Genomic DNA, 15870 nt, shown 5'->3' with positions numbered 1-15870 from the left:
TTCGTATTTATTGACTTTCAAAATATATTAAATATTGTCAACGAGAAAAAATAACACAGGTTTAGTAGAATTTTCTATATTTCTGTTTTGTATATAAAATTATGAAAATAATAATTAAATAATTATAAATAATTCACATTGGTTTCTGTGTGGGATGAGAGAAAAATATTAAGATCTGAGTGAATTTTTGCCGATTTTTACAATTTTTGGCAGATTTTTTATTTCTGCCAATAATGCAATAGATGAATCAACATATTTAACTATTGGTTGCTTTAAATAATAGGATAACAATTAATATTAGATATAAATGTTATGGTAATAATAAATGACTAAGTTGCGCACGGTATAATATTACTAGCTCTCTTGGGGAGGGAGGAATTATTTAACCGAGAACAGCAACTCCGTGATGGGGGAGGCCATGGTGGGCAACGGCGTGATGTAGAGGTGCGGGGTGACCGTAAGCGGGGGCGTGGTGCACCACAGGGGCAGGGTGATAGGGGGCGGGGTGGTAAGGAGCAGGCTCAGGGTGGTAGGGAGCTGGCTCGGGGTGATAGGGAGCGGGGGCAGGGGCATGATAGGGGGCGGGGACGTGGTGCACCGGCTTGGGGTGGTAGGGGGCGGGCTCGGGGTGGTGGGGCACACCCTCGTAGCTCACATCGGCGACGAAACCGTTGTAGTGATCAGCGTGATACTTGACGTGCTGGGTGCGACCGTCGGGAAGCAGGACACTGTAGCTGCCCTCGACGTTGCCGGTGGGGTCGGACACCTCGGCGGCGTTGAAGTTGGCTCCACTGTACTCGTCGTGGACTCCGTACTCGTAGCTGTATGGCTTGGGCTCCTCTTTGTACACTGGCTCAGGATGGTGGTAAGGGGCGGGTGGTGGTGGGGGTGGGTGATAGGGAGCAGGGGCAGGATGGTAGGGGGCGGGGTGGTAGGGAGCGGGATGACCGCCGTAGGGAAGGAGGGCGGGGGAGGCCAGAGCGGCGCAGGAAAGGGAGAGGAGACAGGCCAATACCTGAAACAAACAAAGTAAATTAGTAATCAACTCATAACACATTTAAGAGTAGAAGGGCTTCTTTGTAAAAATTGTTTCTTTAAAGAAATGAAGTTTAAATCTTATCAAATTAAATTATAAGTGAACCTACTGATATCCATCCCTACACATTTTTGTAGCCTAAAAATTTCATGCATATAGATAATCATGTTTATATGGATGCAAATTTGTTGATAATCAGTTGCAAAATACATTTGCAGAATTCATCTTTTTTTTAACATACCAATAATTAGTGTTTTTGCAATTATAAACTTTTATAATAATGGAAATTTAACTAATTTTATCATTATTAAAAGTTTTTTTAAAATTTTTAAAGAATGTTTTTAAGTTCAGCTTTATGTTTAAAATTTATACTAACAAACATCGCTTTTGTAGACATTTTTTTTGGTGTTTTGCAAAAATACGCGAAAATTTAATATTTGCATTTTCATGATTAGAATGAGGGATGGATGGGAACAATCTTGCAGTGTCATTAAATTATCAGAAAAAGCATAAAAGTTTTTTTAACAAGATCAAAAAATCAACAATATAATTTTTAAAATTTCATTTCTAGAATTATTTACTCACTTAATTAAACAATATGACGTACGGACAGGCATTAGTTATAGAGTAGCTTCGTTACTTATAAAGATAAACATTGAAATGAGATCAAACGCTGAAATAAAAATCTTTAAGATGCGATTAACCTTTGGTAAAACAAACCCAATCATGTTTGTTTTTTAGTAGCGAAGCTACTATAGGGTAAGATAATAATGTTTTCCGATGGCCTCGCAGCTTTTGAATATAAATATATATAAATTTATGCTTTTTATGGCCATGTATGTACAGGGAGGGAGGGGACATGTGGCTGTTTACTACACAAGTACCCAAAGTCTAACAATAACGCTTTCGCTATCTTATTCGTTGGCTTAACAACCTTTTTAATTGAATTTTGAGTGGTGTGTTTATTTAGTTGAGTGTCCAAACGTTTCAACCTCTACTTTTAATCCACATAAGGGGTAATTATGTGTATCCACATTGGCTAGGAGTGTCCTATCCCTTTAGATCCCTGATGTATGTAGCTGTAAAAAGTTATAAAGATGAGAAAGGGTTATGACCCAGTTAAATTTACAGTGTCAACAAAAATAGGTTCTTTGTTCCAGCTTTTTAAAGCAGGGAGGGAGAGGACATTGGACTGTATATTATACAAGTACCCCAAAAAAATCTAATACCTTATCTCATTTGTTTGTTGTTGGTTCAAACTTGAAATATTCAAACTACTCAACCATTAGTTTTAATATGAATGGGGATGTTCAACAATTTATTGTCCGTAGTCTTTTCCCTCAAGATATCTGATTTTCTTCGATAGGAAATGTATAATAAATGAATCTATTGTTTGATAATCTATTATTCTAAGTTAATCATAAATTAAAGGTAAGCAGAAGAAAACAATTCATTTTGTCTCAATAATAATATGTTTTAACTTGCCGAAAAGTTGAGAGCCAATACGTTTTTCTGGAGTGAATTAAACCTTACTGATTAATACAATCTAATTAAAAAAATATAAATCTGTTTTAATAAATCCAAAATTGCAAATACGATGTAGAGCTAGTAATTATTTAGAGCATAGTATCAATTCAAATTATAGGCCTAAACTGTCACAATTATATTATAATTTATGTTCAGTAGTAAAAGCGGAGCTGCTCTTTGACTATGGTAGGTCTGAGTAATAATCCGGGGAGGGAGGAAACATTGGGCTGTTTATTACACTAGTCCCCAAAGTCTTTTAATAACGTTTTCCTTTTCGTTGACTTAACAACCTTTTGTTTATTTTGATTGGTTGGTTCATTAAGTTAAGTTTCCAAACGTTTCAACCACAAATTGTAATCTATTATCTCAATTATCGGGGACTGTCTTATCCCTGCCAATAACATTATTACGTCAAAATAAATATACAGAAAAATATACCTACAGAAATTATTTGTTCTAATTTATTTATTTGTTATAACTTATTTATTTATTTATTTGTTTGCATACTTACTTATAAAATTTAAAAATCAATAAAAAAAAGTACTGAAGTAATTGTCTAAAGTATAATAAATGATAATAAAAGTAGCAATTACAGTTTTTTAAAAAGGTCACATTTGACAATACCGAACTTGTCATTAAAACCAAACTTAAACCGAAGATATCCTTCCGCCTTTTTTGCGCGCGGATTTTTCATAAAACAGCATAAAACTATTTTAGCAATTGATGTAATTTACCAATTTAAAACTGTTGTACCAAATAATTTTTGGCCTTGATCATAAAAAGGAATCATTTTAATGTATGTTGTTATAAAAGCTTGCCTGAATTGGTCTCAATACAGAAACTTTTAACGAATTGGAGGTAAAATAAGATAATATTTTTTTACTACAATTTGTAAACACTATACTTAAGTATAGATCACATATAAGGAAGTTGGGGGAAAAAGGGTTTGATATTTAGGTGAAGTTTTTTTTGTGTAAAATCATTTATTTTAATTTTGAATTATACCAAATCGTGATTTAAAGCGAATTATGTGATTTACTTTAAATTTAATTAGGTCCAGTTAAATAAGATTTACCGTAGACTTTCATTTAAAATGACGTATTGAATTTTTTGCTTTATTTCTGTATATTTTGGATAATAATATTATGCCTAATAAAGATACTTTTACTAACATTCATGAAAAAGTAGTGATACCGCCTCTAGCATTTAGGGGCCTCATTTTTAAAATAGTAGGGAGAGCAGTGCATATAAATAGCCTGAAACCATCCTTAGAAAATGATAGGAAACATAATTTTTCAGTATGGCTGAGAATCGGTTCTTATTCAGCGGATATTAATCGTTTGCGAAGCCATACTGTAATATGATACTAAGAACTTGATGACTATTATTTGCCTACTCGTGCTGAATGACATGTGCCATAATTTGAAATGATGGCACAATTCAAACTGAAATCATGTTTAACTTGAAACATGAACTTTTCATAATGTTAAATAATCATCTTATTATATAGTTTGAAAAATCAGGATTGTAGGTATATAATTTCTTTTTAAAAATATTTCTGCAAATATCTTTACTATTAAGACGAAGTGTGTTGTAATAGTTATTGACCAAGTAAATAATACAGTAGGACAAATGAAGAATCAAATTTTAGTCCTTGTACAAAACACTTTATTATGGAGTCTAAATCAAGAACGAAGGGGACAAAGGGCTGTTTATTACACTAGTCCCCAAATTTTTATGATAACGTTTTCTTATTCTTTGGCTTAACAACTTTGGGGACTTTAATTGAATTCTTATTGGTTTAATGTCCAAATGCTATAACCACTAATTGTTATCTACTAAAGGCGATAAATTGTGATCATAATTGTTGATGTACAGCATTTTCTTATCCCTTTATATCCCTGAGTTTAAATACTGTTGAAATGACAAAGATTATAGAAATATGTAGCGCACGGAGCATGTATGGGTGTGCGTACAAAACAATGGTAAATTTTAACAAGGAAGATAACGTCTAATAGTTGCGAAGATGTTTATTTTTGTCTGTCAAATGAGAGAGATTTCGCTATCCCCTAAATTGATTAAGTTCTCCATTGTATTTTACTGCTCTACCTTAGATGTCAGGGTCGCACAGCTGCTAGAAGTTTAAAAATAAAGAATATTCTAGTCCAAACTGTAGAACATAAATATATATATTTGTATATTAATAATGTAGAGAAAAAGAAATGAAAATGTGTAAAATTATCTTACAAAAAAACTGTAAACATTTGGGGGGAAAAAGTGTTGTAAAATATGATTGTACATTTTTATATTCGTAGAAAGCTGGATATAATACGATGCTAGACATAGTTTTTTCGTATGGATGAGAACCGGTTCCTATCCACCGGATTCGAATGAATACGAGAAAGAAAATTACTGTATTTTGAAACTATCAATAGCATATACGTGAAGCGTGATAAGTTAAAGACTCTAAAAATAGTTCATGAACACTCAATATACAAAAGATCAATCTTATCATTTAAACGTTCCAACAAAGAAATGTAAAAAAAATCTTTTTTAAAAAAGATATTCCAGAATGGCTTCAAAACCGATTGATATACGCTGAATTAAAACTGGTTCTCAACCATACTGAAAAATTATACATTGCATAAAATTAACAACAGTTTTGCTAACGTCGGCCTTCGGTCTCTTGGGGCTACCAAAACTGGTTTTAATCTTATAACATTTTATTTTCATATCCGCGGAAAGCTGTCTATATATTAGAAGTTAATTTTACATTTTAACGAAAAAAAAGTGTTGGTGGAAATGTATCATTACTTTTAAGCTCAGTATCTATAACTATAACTATGCATTGTTATACATAGATATCTTAGTTTTTGACATTCTAGAATCTAAGTTTGTGCTTCAATGTTAAAAGTTGTACAATCTATAATCATTTTCGGCCTTGTATAAGATTAAACTTTTGAAGAAAAAAACAGATGATTTTTCAGGATCATTTTGCATATGTGAATAACATGCTTCGCATAAATCCCCCTTAAAATTTATTTCAATACCTTTATGGTGCATTTAATCCTACGTTGAATATCACTTTTCTAAAGAAAATCTTGAGGAGAAAAAATAGTTTAAATTAAGGACAATTATGTATACAGTAGCAAAGCAATACAGATTGATGTAAATTTTGTCGAAAAAAATTGTTTTTTAGAATTGTGAATGAACTACTATGAATTATCTCAATTATTTTAAAACAGTTTTCAACATAATCTGACGTTTGACAAACATACCCTACATTTATGATATCTGCGATACTTTAAATCCAGGCTTACAATCAATTCATGTTTGCAATAATCCATGCAAAAAAATTTGCATCTAGAATAATTTTTCCAGTAAAGCTTCAAAACCTATTAATATCCGCAGGATTAGAACCGGTTCTCAGCCATACTGAAAAATCACTTATAGCATCGTGTTACATACAATTTTCCACGATTTAAAATAAAAATCATAAAATCAATACCAGTTTTGTAAGATTGGGCCTTCGGCCACTAGGTGCTAAGAAAACTGGTTAGAATGTTATAATTTTTCATTTTAATATCCGCGGAAAGATGTCTATAATACGATGCGATAAATAACTATTACCATTAGAGACTATAGCTGCGTGTTTTATTCAAATTAAAATGGGTGTATGTATGAAATTAAAATGTAACTTTAATGTTTTAATATTAAGCAAGACATAGGTTGAACCAATGAACAGTAACACACCCCTTTATATATATATATTAACAAATGTCTGTGTTTAAATTTAAATTAGATATTATAGCAAAGCTGCAAAAAGACTGTAGTTAGAATCAGGGATCTAAAGGGATAAGACAATGGCCGATAAATTAATGTGCATCCCAAGTGATGATACACAAAATTACCCCTTCTGTAGATTTATATTACTGGTGAAAACGTTCTAACACTCAACTTCATGAACCAACCAATTGAAATTCAATTAAAGTCCCTAAAGTTGTTAAGCCAACGAATATGAAAACGTTATTATAAAGCTTTGAAGACTAGTGTAATAAACAGCCCATTGTCCCCTCTCTCTCTCTCTCTCTCTCTCTCTCTCTGGTTTTTATCACTTTCATTAATGCCATATTTAACTAAATTTAAATATTTTTTGCAAATCTTTTTTATTGTTGAAACACCGTAGATTATGATATTTAAAACTAAGACAGAACCCTCCTCTAAGTTAATGATAGGATATTAAAGTTAACCTTTTATAAAAATTAAGTTGTATATGAACTTTAAATGGTAACATACAAGGATAAAACTAACCAAAAACTGGGATTCTTATCTTGATGTGATTTATAATTTGAAGATTATAAAAAATAATTTAAAATACTTCCAATTTAAACATTAAGCCATTTTCTTCGATAATCTGTCTAACATTATAAGCAATACTCCTTGAAACTTATATCGACTTTGTGAAGCCACTCTAAAAATGACAATTGTTGTCTTCATATGTAGTAGTTGATAGTTAAATAAGTTTTTCTTTAGATGTACTAGCGGCTGTTCCTAGCATCTAGGGGATCTGTATTCAATGAGTTATAGAAGGGGCAGAATAATAGCCTAAAACTATCCCAATGCTTTGATATAAGAATGAAAAGACTAAAACCCTCCCAGAACATATGAGAAGCTACCCTAAAAATGAATCAGTTTAGTTAATTGAGATCTTAAGCACCAGACAAATAACCTTGCTTCTTTATATAATAGGATAGCATAATTCTTTATAATTACAGCTCATTACTCTAACCAATAATTTAAACTTCCAATATTTTGAATTTTGATAATTGCAATCGAAATATTATTACTTGGATATTGCACCAGATTTTTATGTACTATAATAATGTGATACACGAAGCTGGCTAAAATAACGATAACCCCCATTAATTTCCCCATCCCAACGCTTTCTACTGGATGAACTAATTGACCTATAAATGAGCTCCATATTACCAATCTAAATTGACGGTAAATTTTCCCCTGTCAATACATCCACGAATTCTATATCCATTTTTACAATATATTCTGAATTTTGATAATTGCATGGTTTAGTCCCAATATGAAATGATTAAATTACGTGGAATTATCAGGGCGGGAGGGAGGTTACAATGATTCCCCCCCCCCCAAAAAAAAAAAATAATAAAAAGAAGACATTGAAACCTATGAAAGACTAATTTAAGTGTAGACTTTGGGTGGTAGACAAATTTATCCGTCCATTTTCCCATCCCTGAAAATTGTAGAGGGGCAACAGAGGAAATTAAAAAGTGATAATTACATACTAACAGTGATGGGGAATTTTTCTCCAATTTTTCTGCCAATTAAAATTTGATTTATAAAAATCATTCACTTTAATAAGGAGAAAAAAGAAAAAGTATAATTTTTGATTGGCTTAAAAACTGTTTGATAAAATGTTTAATAAGAATTTAGTAGATTTTTTAAAGTACACACTTCTCATGGTTATTCTAATCTATTTTATTCTAGTCTAGTCCATTGTTGTTTTCTTAATACTAGTCCATATTCTTTAATATCTAAACCAATATTTTAGCAATTATAAGTTTTGTATATGTAGATTTGATTTTAAGTTTGTTTAATGTATTTTATACCAATTTTAGTAGGATATTTTGAATTTTTATGGTACTTTGCAAGTAAATTATTTGGCCTATAATTTAAAATGAAAATAGTTTTTTAAGGTTGATAACATCTAACGTAAAATGACGTCAATTTTAAAATACAAACGCATATTATAAAATATAGTTGCTAAGCTTCTGCTAAAAAGCAACGGATTATTCATACCAAATTGGAATTATGGATAATCATTATTCAAAACTGTTTTATTAGGAAAAGATATAGAAAATATTTTTATACTGTAATAAATTAGGATGGGTTTATTTTATGAAAGCTATGACTTAAGATGGTTTTAGACTATTTTGCTGCACCCAGGACTTACGTATTAAATCTCAGGGTGGGAGGGGACATTGGGTTGATTATTACACTCGTCCCCAAAGTTTTATAATAGCGTTTTCTTATTCGTTGGCTTTTATTGAATTTTGATTTGTTGGTTCATTTAGTTTAGTACCCAATCATTTTAACCACTAATAGTATTCTTCAGAAGGATAATTTTATGTATCATGATTTAAGATTTACAACAATTTATCGGCTATTGTCTTATTCCTTAAGATCCCTGATCTAATCTATCCTCATTAAAAAAAAATTCAGTTCAACAAATAATTTTTTATAATAATTGTACTTTTCATCGCATCCAACTGTTTTGAAACTTCACCAATGCGTTCAGTTTTGACAGATCTAATTCTAACACACTTCGTTTCCAAACAATTTCTATCTAACTATGCATCAAATTTTATCTTTCTATGTTTGATGTCTATAAAATTAGATAACTGACTATATTTTTTCTTATTTCTATCTTATTTTTTCCCCAGGGATAAGACAACGTATGATAAAATGATGTACATACCCAAATTATGAAAAACAAAATCACCCATATTAGTGAAACTGTTTTGTATCAACCAATCAAGATTTTATGAAAGTTCTCAAAGATTTTAGTCACCGTATAAAAAGTATTTTCATTCAACTTTAGATTCTAATGTAATTTCCAGTATAGCTTTTAAATCCGCTGGATTAAAACCAGTACTTAGCCATGCTGAAAAATCATATATAGCATCGTATTACAAACAATTTTCTACGAACATCAAAAAAAAGAATCACAAAAATTAATACCAGTTTTGTTATCCTGGGCTTTCGGCTACTCGGGGCTAACAAAACTTATTTTAATTTTTTTTTCATTTTAATATCCGCGGAAAGCTGTCTATAATACGATGCGATAAATTACTACTACAGTAATTTATTTTCACATTTTTCTCCTTGTCATTGAATCATTAAATGAATAACAAAGTATATTATACACTGAACAAATTACGCGTAGCTTGCTTTGCCAAAAAATTGAATGAAAATAGATTTTTAATTAAAGTCTTGTTATACAAACTGGACTTAATTGTTATTGTACTTATATTCTTATTATGCATTATAAGCAACTTGCGTCTAGGCGAAAGTGGGAGGGGGGGGGGGGGCAGTTAAATAGCTTTAAACCATACCAAGACTTAAATTACAAATAGAATAAAGTCTAAATTATAATTATAAAAAATGAACAATTTATGGGATATTTTGAAATTATAAGCAAAAACTTATTAAACTTAAAAATAATATTGAAATAGAAAAATCATATCTATCTGTTCGTGGTTGGTATAAATAAAGATATAAAAATAACATATTTTTCATGCTTAAATTTCAATGCCCTTATATTTTAAATATGCTTTTATAAAACAGCAACATTCATGATATATAAAAATGATTATTTTAAATGATTTAGTCATAACTGCTTTTTTCATCATAATGGTATTAGCTTGTTATTGCTGCGCTTATTGTGGACATCAACAAGTTACCTAAAATTGAATCTTATATTATCCTATTTTGTTAAATAATATAAAACATTATTATTCGTTTTGGATGAACACTTTTTAATACACCTTATAACATACCAAAACAATATCTTTGTTGATTTTAAAAACATCTTAAGTATGACGTTTTCAAACTGCATTTATATGCTATAGTTTTTTAAGCGTAGCTACTCAATAATTTTATATATATTCGACTGTAAGTAAGTCATAAAATTTTTGATTGTAATCAATCAATCTGTAGTTTTTTGTTGCATAATAGATGTGGTTTCAGGGGCATAATTTAGTTTTGGGTTTTTTCAATTATGCCTTTGTAAAAGGAATCTAGTGAACAAAAGGTTATGTTTACTTGTTTGTTCGTGTTTTTTTGTAAGAAGAAAAATTTTGTAAACAAAGTATCGTGTGAGCAAAAGTCCATATTTCATCTTGGAATCCTGGTAATTTTGATGCAAAAATAATATGATCTTATATTCAGATGTTGATACTTTAGGACCATGAAAATATCTTTGGACCATCAAATTATCAAAGAAATTATATTTTGGTCCATTGAAAAATATGCTTTTAGAATTTTTATTATGCAGAGATCTAAAGGGATAAGACAATGACCGATAAATTGATACATATCTCCAATTATGTTATACAATATTTTCACTTATGTAGATTATAATTAGTGATTGTAACGTTTGGACACCTAAATGAACCAACCAATCAAAATTCAAAAAAATCCCCCTAAGTTGATAAGCTAACGAATAAGAAACTTTATTATAAATCTATTGGGACTAGAGTGATAAACAGCCCTATGTCCCCTCCCTCCCTGGTATTAAGTCTTTTCAAAAAGATTTTAAGTAGGAACAAGCTTTTGATTGAAAAACATGCAACACATATTCTAAATTTGTCCATACTTACTAGCATCAAATAGCACATCTTAAAAATATTTGTTTTTAAATTGTAGTAGGAATGAGAGGGAGGATAAAAGGGTTGCAGAATTTTTAAAGATAAATACAAAGTGCATCAGCTTTTGATAGGTATGTGTTACGAACTTTTAAGGCTAAAAAAATTAGGCTTACTTACATCTTTCTTATTATATAAAGTAGTAAGGTTTTTTTGTCTTAAGGTTAAGATCTCAATAACTACTGAACTAATTGGGTTCTTTATTCTAATTAAACTTCACATAGTTCCCGTGATGGTTTTAAGCTATTTTTAGCACCTTTAAATACAGAGCCGCTAGATTGCTTTTAAACATTAAATAAACGTTATAATGGCTCACTCATTGATGTGACGTAAATCTAATGACATTATTTTAAGAACACTCTAAAAACATGTATGTGTGTTTCAATAGCCCCAAAAATCCCATGAAATTTGCTCAATTAGGAAAATTTGTAAATTTTAGACAAATATGAAAAAAAAATCCTCAAAATATTTTAAGAATTTCCGGGAAAGGTTAATTTAAAATTAGTGATGGGAATCCGGATCCGGAATCCGAATCCGGAATCCGGAATCCGCCCAATTTTCGGCCAATTTTGGAATCCGAATCCGGATCCGGAATCCGTTTTTTATAGCGGATTCCGGATTCTAAATTGGTAGGCTAAAATTACCGTCTTTTTCTTACAACTCCCTCTGTTTGAAGGCAAAGATAAAAAAAATTTTTCTACATAACAAATTTTAATAATTACTAATGTGATGTAAATGTTTTAGTTATGCTGGAAGTCAACACTTTAAACAAATCAAGGCTTCAACCAAGTAACATAGTGATAAATTAACGAAAAAAGCTATCCCTCTGTGACGGACGGCCTTTTAAAATACTGCTAGAATCCGGAATCCGAATCCGGAATCCGCCAAAAATAAGAATCCGGAATCCGCAAGAATCCGTCACTTTTTTTGACGGATTCCTTCAGAATCCGGAATCCGAATCCGGCCCAAAAATTCGACGGATTCCCATCCCTATTTAAAATATAAGATAGACTTTGTAAATTCATTTTAATATCAGTTTTCACACAATTATATGAAGTAAAATTAACCGAAAAATGTACTAAGAAATGTTTTTAAACGTGTGATAAAAAATTGCAATTGAAAACCACAAAGATAAATTTTATTGCAGATGTTCACAAATGATTTTTAAAAATCGAGGAGGGGGACTTTATATAAATTTTTGTAATCTAGGATTTACATACAAACTTTAATACGGTTTTTAGGACAAGACAATGAATAATAAATTAATGTAAACAGCAAAATTAATCCTACGGTCGATTCAATTATTGGTGGAAAAGGTTGTACACTGCAGGTTTGTATCCATCAATCAATATTTTATAAAATTCCTCAAAGTTTGAAAAAGATAAAAAAGGAGTTTTTTTTATCAGATATACTTGATTACGAAAAATCTATTTAGATATATACCCCCTCATAAACCTTTGTTAATATTTCCACTTAGTTGGTTATTTTTTAAAAGTAATGACACCATATGTAATAAGAATTAAATCAAAACTCTCAAAACGTTTTTTTTTGACATTTCATCTTTCGATTTCAGGAAAAAAGTTTTAATTCCATACATTCTTACATGCAATTAATTAACAAACTTAACCAAAAATGTAAAAAAAACTTTCCAGTATGAAAAAAATAAGAATAGCATTGTATTACAGACAATTTCCCATGGATATTAAAATAAAACTCATAAAATTATTACCAGTTTTGTGAGCCCGGGCCTTCAAAACTGGTATTAATCTCATAATTTTTTATTTATTGTCCGAGGAAAGCTGTCAATTATACGATGCATATGCGATAAATAACTAATCTAGTTGTAAAATTGGATGCTTTCTTCCTCTCTTTTCTCTAATTTCCTTTTTATCACTCTCTTTCTTTCTCTTTTTCATTGAAGCGAATCAATATTCTTTCTTTCTAGTGCAATTTATGTATTATAAATGATAAATATAAATTAACTAAATTTCCAACCGCAAAATTTGATATGATTATCTCATATTACAAAGAGAAATAAATTTGGGGGTAGCCATCCAGAGAAAATTTTCCTACAAGATGCTTGCATTATTATCAGGAAAAGAGGGAATATTGGACTGTAAATTAAACTGGTCCCAAAAGATTTATGATTAAAAATTCTCTTATTCGTTAGTTTTGGGAACTTTTACTAGCACTGTATAATTTTTTCAACGAATAATTTTATTCTACAGAGGGGGTAATTTTGTTCATCATAACTGTAAATGTACATGAATTTATAGTCTATTGTCTTATTCCTGATTTTTCTTAATAGCAGCGCAGCAATAATAAAATTGGAACATTGTCTGTCCGTAGTATTCACCCTCTTATTAGGAAACAAAAGTACTATAGAGGCTCTTTTCTTATGCTACTTTAGCGGTTGCGCTCCTAGCGTCTAGGGCAATATATTTGAGGTGGAGTGGAGTGAATAAAAATGTACTAAAACCATAAATGGAACTATATGTGGCTTCCCTAAAATAGGAAATTAATAATCTAATGAAAAATAGAAAATAACGTACTACTTTACATAATTGGTTATCACAATAAAATATCATGTTATAAACCTACCCTAAATAAATTTTCTAGTTTTACTATATTAAATTTTACTGTTCTTTTATTACAAGTTTTTGAAGATCAAAACATCTCGATATAATTTAAATAAGGGCAGTAAATCCAATTAAAAGTTCCTTTGAAGAGGAAATTTTACCTCCAATATTTTCACAAATAAAAATAATAATTACTATTTAAAAATGTTTAACTTTTCAGCTTCTAAAATGTTATTTTTACTGACATAAAAGATGAAAGCAAAAAAGCTTTTCCGTAGTTGCGTTTATATCAATAGAAATTACAAAAATAAAAATTCTTGTTTTAACATAAAATTGAAAATTTTATCACTAAAATTAAAGTTTTTTTTCTCTGAATAATGTATCTTTTAAAGTTAAGGCCCATTTTTAAATTTTTGGTATGCTTAAAAAAAGGCCCTAGAAGTAATTTTTTCAAAATGTTAAAATGTTTCTTACTTTCATGATAAAGCTGTCTATTCACCTACTGATACCATTTCATAATCTACATTTCTCTTTTATAGTTTTATTCTACACATATCTTTCCTTCTATTCAACATTTTACCCTTTCTTTCTCCAAAAATATATGAGATTGTGGGGGATTTGTGTTGTATGGGGATCCCCCTCCCATTTGGGGAAAAGCAACATCTTTCCCCTGCGGGCATTATTACGCACTGACGCAAATGCAGTTTGCGGCTTGTGACGCAAAAAAGGGAGAGTTACGCATTCAGCACCCCGTCTCTGTAAATGCAGCTTATTGACGCATTCCCTTTTAGCGATGTGACGCTCTTTTGGCGTTTATATTTCTCTAATTCTCTCCCTCTCTCTCCTTTATTTCAATCTTTCTCTATTTGAATCTCATTTTACATAGTTAAGAGTTGTTTCTATGAAAATTCTAATTTTATTATAGAAAGTAGTAAGCTTTTTAGTTTTCCCTAGAAACACTGAACTGATTTAGTTCTGTTTTTTTAGAGAAGCTTCTCATGGTTTATATAACACGCGACCATGGCATGTCCACGTCATAAATAAAGACGTTAAATACGGTTCCTACTGCTGCTATGTCATGTGCGCGACACAAATAGTTAGGGTAGGGGGAATGTCTTGGCCCGCATGTACAGTTAGGACTTCTCGGACAAAGGTCGTGCAATAAAGGGTTGATTGTCTAATGGGCAAATGGAAGCTTTACACCGCAATCTTAGGTCTTATGGCCATTATTAGGGAAGGATATCCCAACAAATTTATTTATAAGCCTCTAGAATATTGGAAGTAAATTAGCTATTTTCAAACACTGAAATGTTTTATTTGTTTTGTATAATCACCTGTGTAGATTTCATACATAGTACATATATAAAGCTCTGGCAATAGATATAGAAAGAATAGATACTCAATTCCTTAATTGGACCATTAAATCCCAATGTAGGAACAATCTTATCATAATATTGGTACAACTGTTTTTTTATTTTATCCATAATATTACTTAGGAAAAACTATCGGCTGCGCCTCTAGCATCTAGTGTCTTTGTACTGAACGAGGTAAAGCTGAAAAATAGCCTGAGGCCATATATTCCAGAACTTTAATCTGAAAATAATAATACTTAAAAGCATCCAAGACAAGCGTGAAGCTTCTCTAAAATGAAGAACTAAATCGATTTAGAATTAATCATATCTTAAGCTACAGACAAAAAAACCTTACTACTTTATATAATAGACTAGGACAGTTTTAAGTAATTGAATTTCTCTGGATAATTATTTGTTTTGGTAAATTTTATCGTCCAAAATTTTCGTCGCTCTTATTATCTGGGAGAAATCATAAGCAAAAATCTTGTTACGCTACGAATTCCTTTTTAAGATATATGGATTGACTATCTAGCGTAATAGATCTATCATCTAGCGCATATGTATAGAAACGTGCGTCAAGTGTGTAACATAATACCACCGAAATACGCAAACAGAATGCGTATAAATGCGTAACCCGGCGACTTTACAAGACTTCTCCTTATTTGCCCCCATATTTTCAATTTGACATTTTCAGAACAAGACACTGAGCGTGGGAGAGAGAGAGAGAGAGAGAAAGAAAGAAAAGAAAAGAAAGAAAAAAGGGAAGGGGGAGGTCTAAAATAGAAATAGAAAAGAAAAGAAAATATATATCTGAAAGTTATATTAAAAAGAAAGAAAAAATTACCAACAGAATAAAAAGATTTTTTAAAAACTTTATGCTTGTTACATTAAAGTAAAACAAAAAATTAGGAAGGGATTAG

At 30.7% G+C, this 15870-nt stretch overlaps 2 protein-coding genes across 34 annotated transcripts in view; both read right to left on the bottom strand.

The window, feature by feature from the left end:
• Positions 1 to 15870, bottom strand: part of LOC145313990 (ubiquitin-conjugating enzyme E2 N) — a 257338-nt gene that overhangs the window by 43550 nt on the left and 197918 nt on the right. The window lies entirely within an intron of this gene.
• On the bottom strand, positions 61 to 14192 carry LOC145313976 (uncharacterized). Its single transcript, XM_080153643.1, has 2 exons — positions 14073 to 14192; positions 61 to 1015 (listed from the first exon to the last, which is right to left on the bottom strand). Exons 1-2 carry the CDS (start codon positions 14076 to 14078, stop codon positions 383 to 385), a joined length of 639 nt encoding a protein of 212 aa, XP_080009769.1. The 5' UTR covers positions 14079 to 14192; the 3' UTR covers positions 61 to 382.

The sequence above is a fragment of the Acartia tonsa genome, chromosome 3 (assembly GCF_053477335.1).
Source record: "Acartia tonsa isolate MP-2025a chromosome 3, ASM5347733v1, whole genome shotgun sequence".
NCBI classification, from domain to species: Eukaryota; Metazoa; Arthropoda; class Copepoda; order Calanoida; family Acartiidae; genus Acartia; species Acartia tonsa.
Note: the sequence above shows the minus strand (reverse complement) of the source record. Positions and strands in the feature narration are given on the sequence as shown.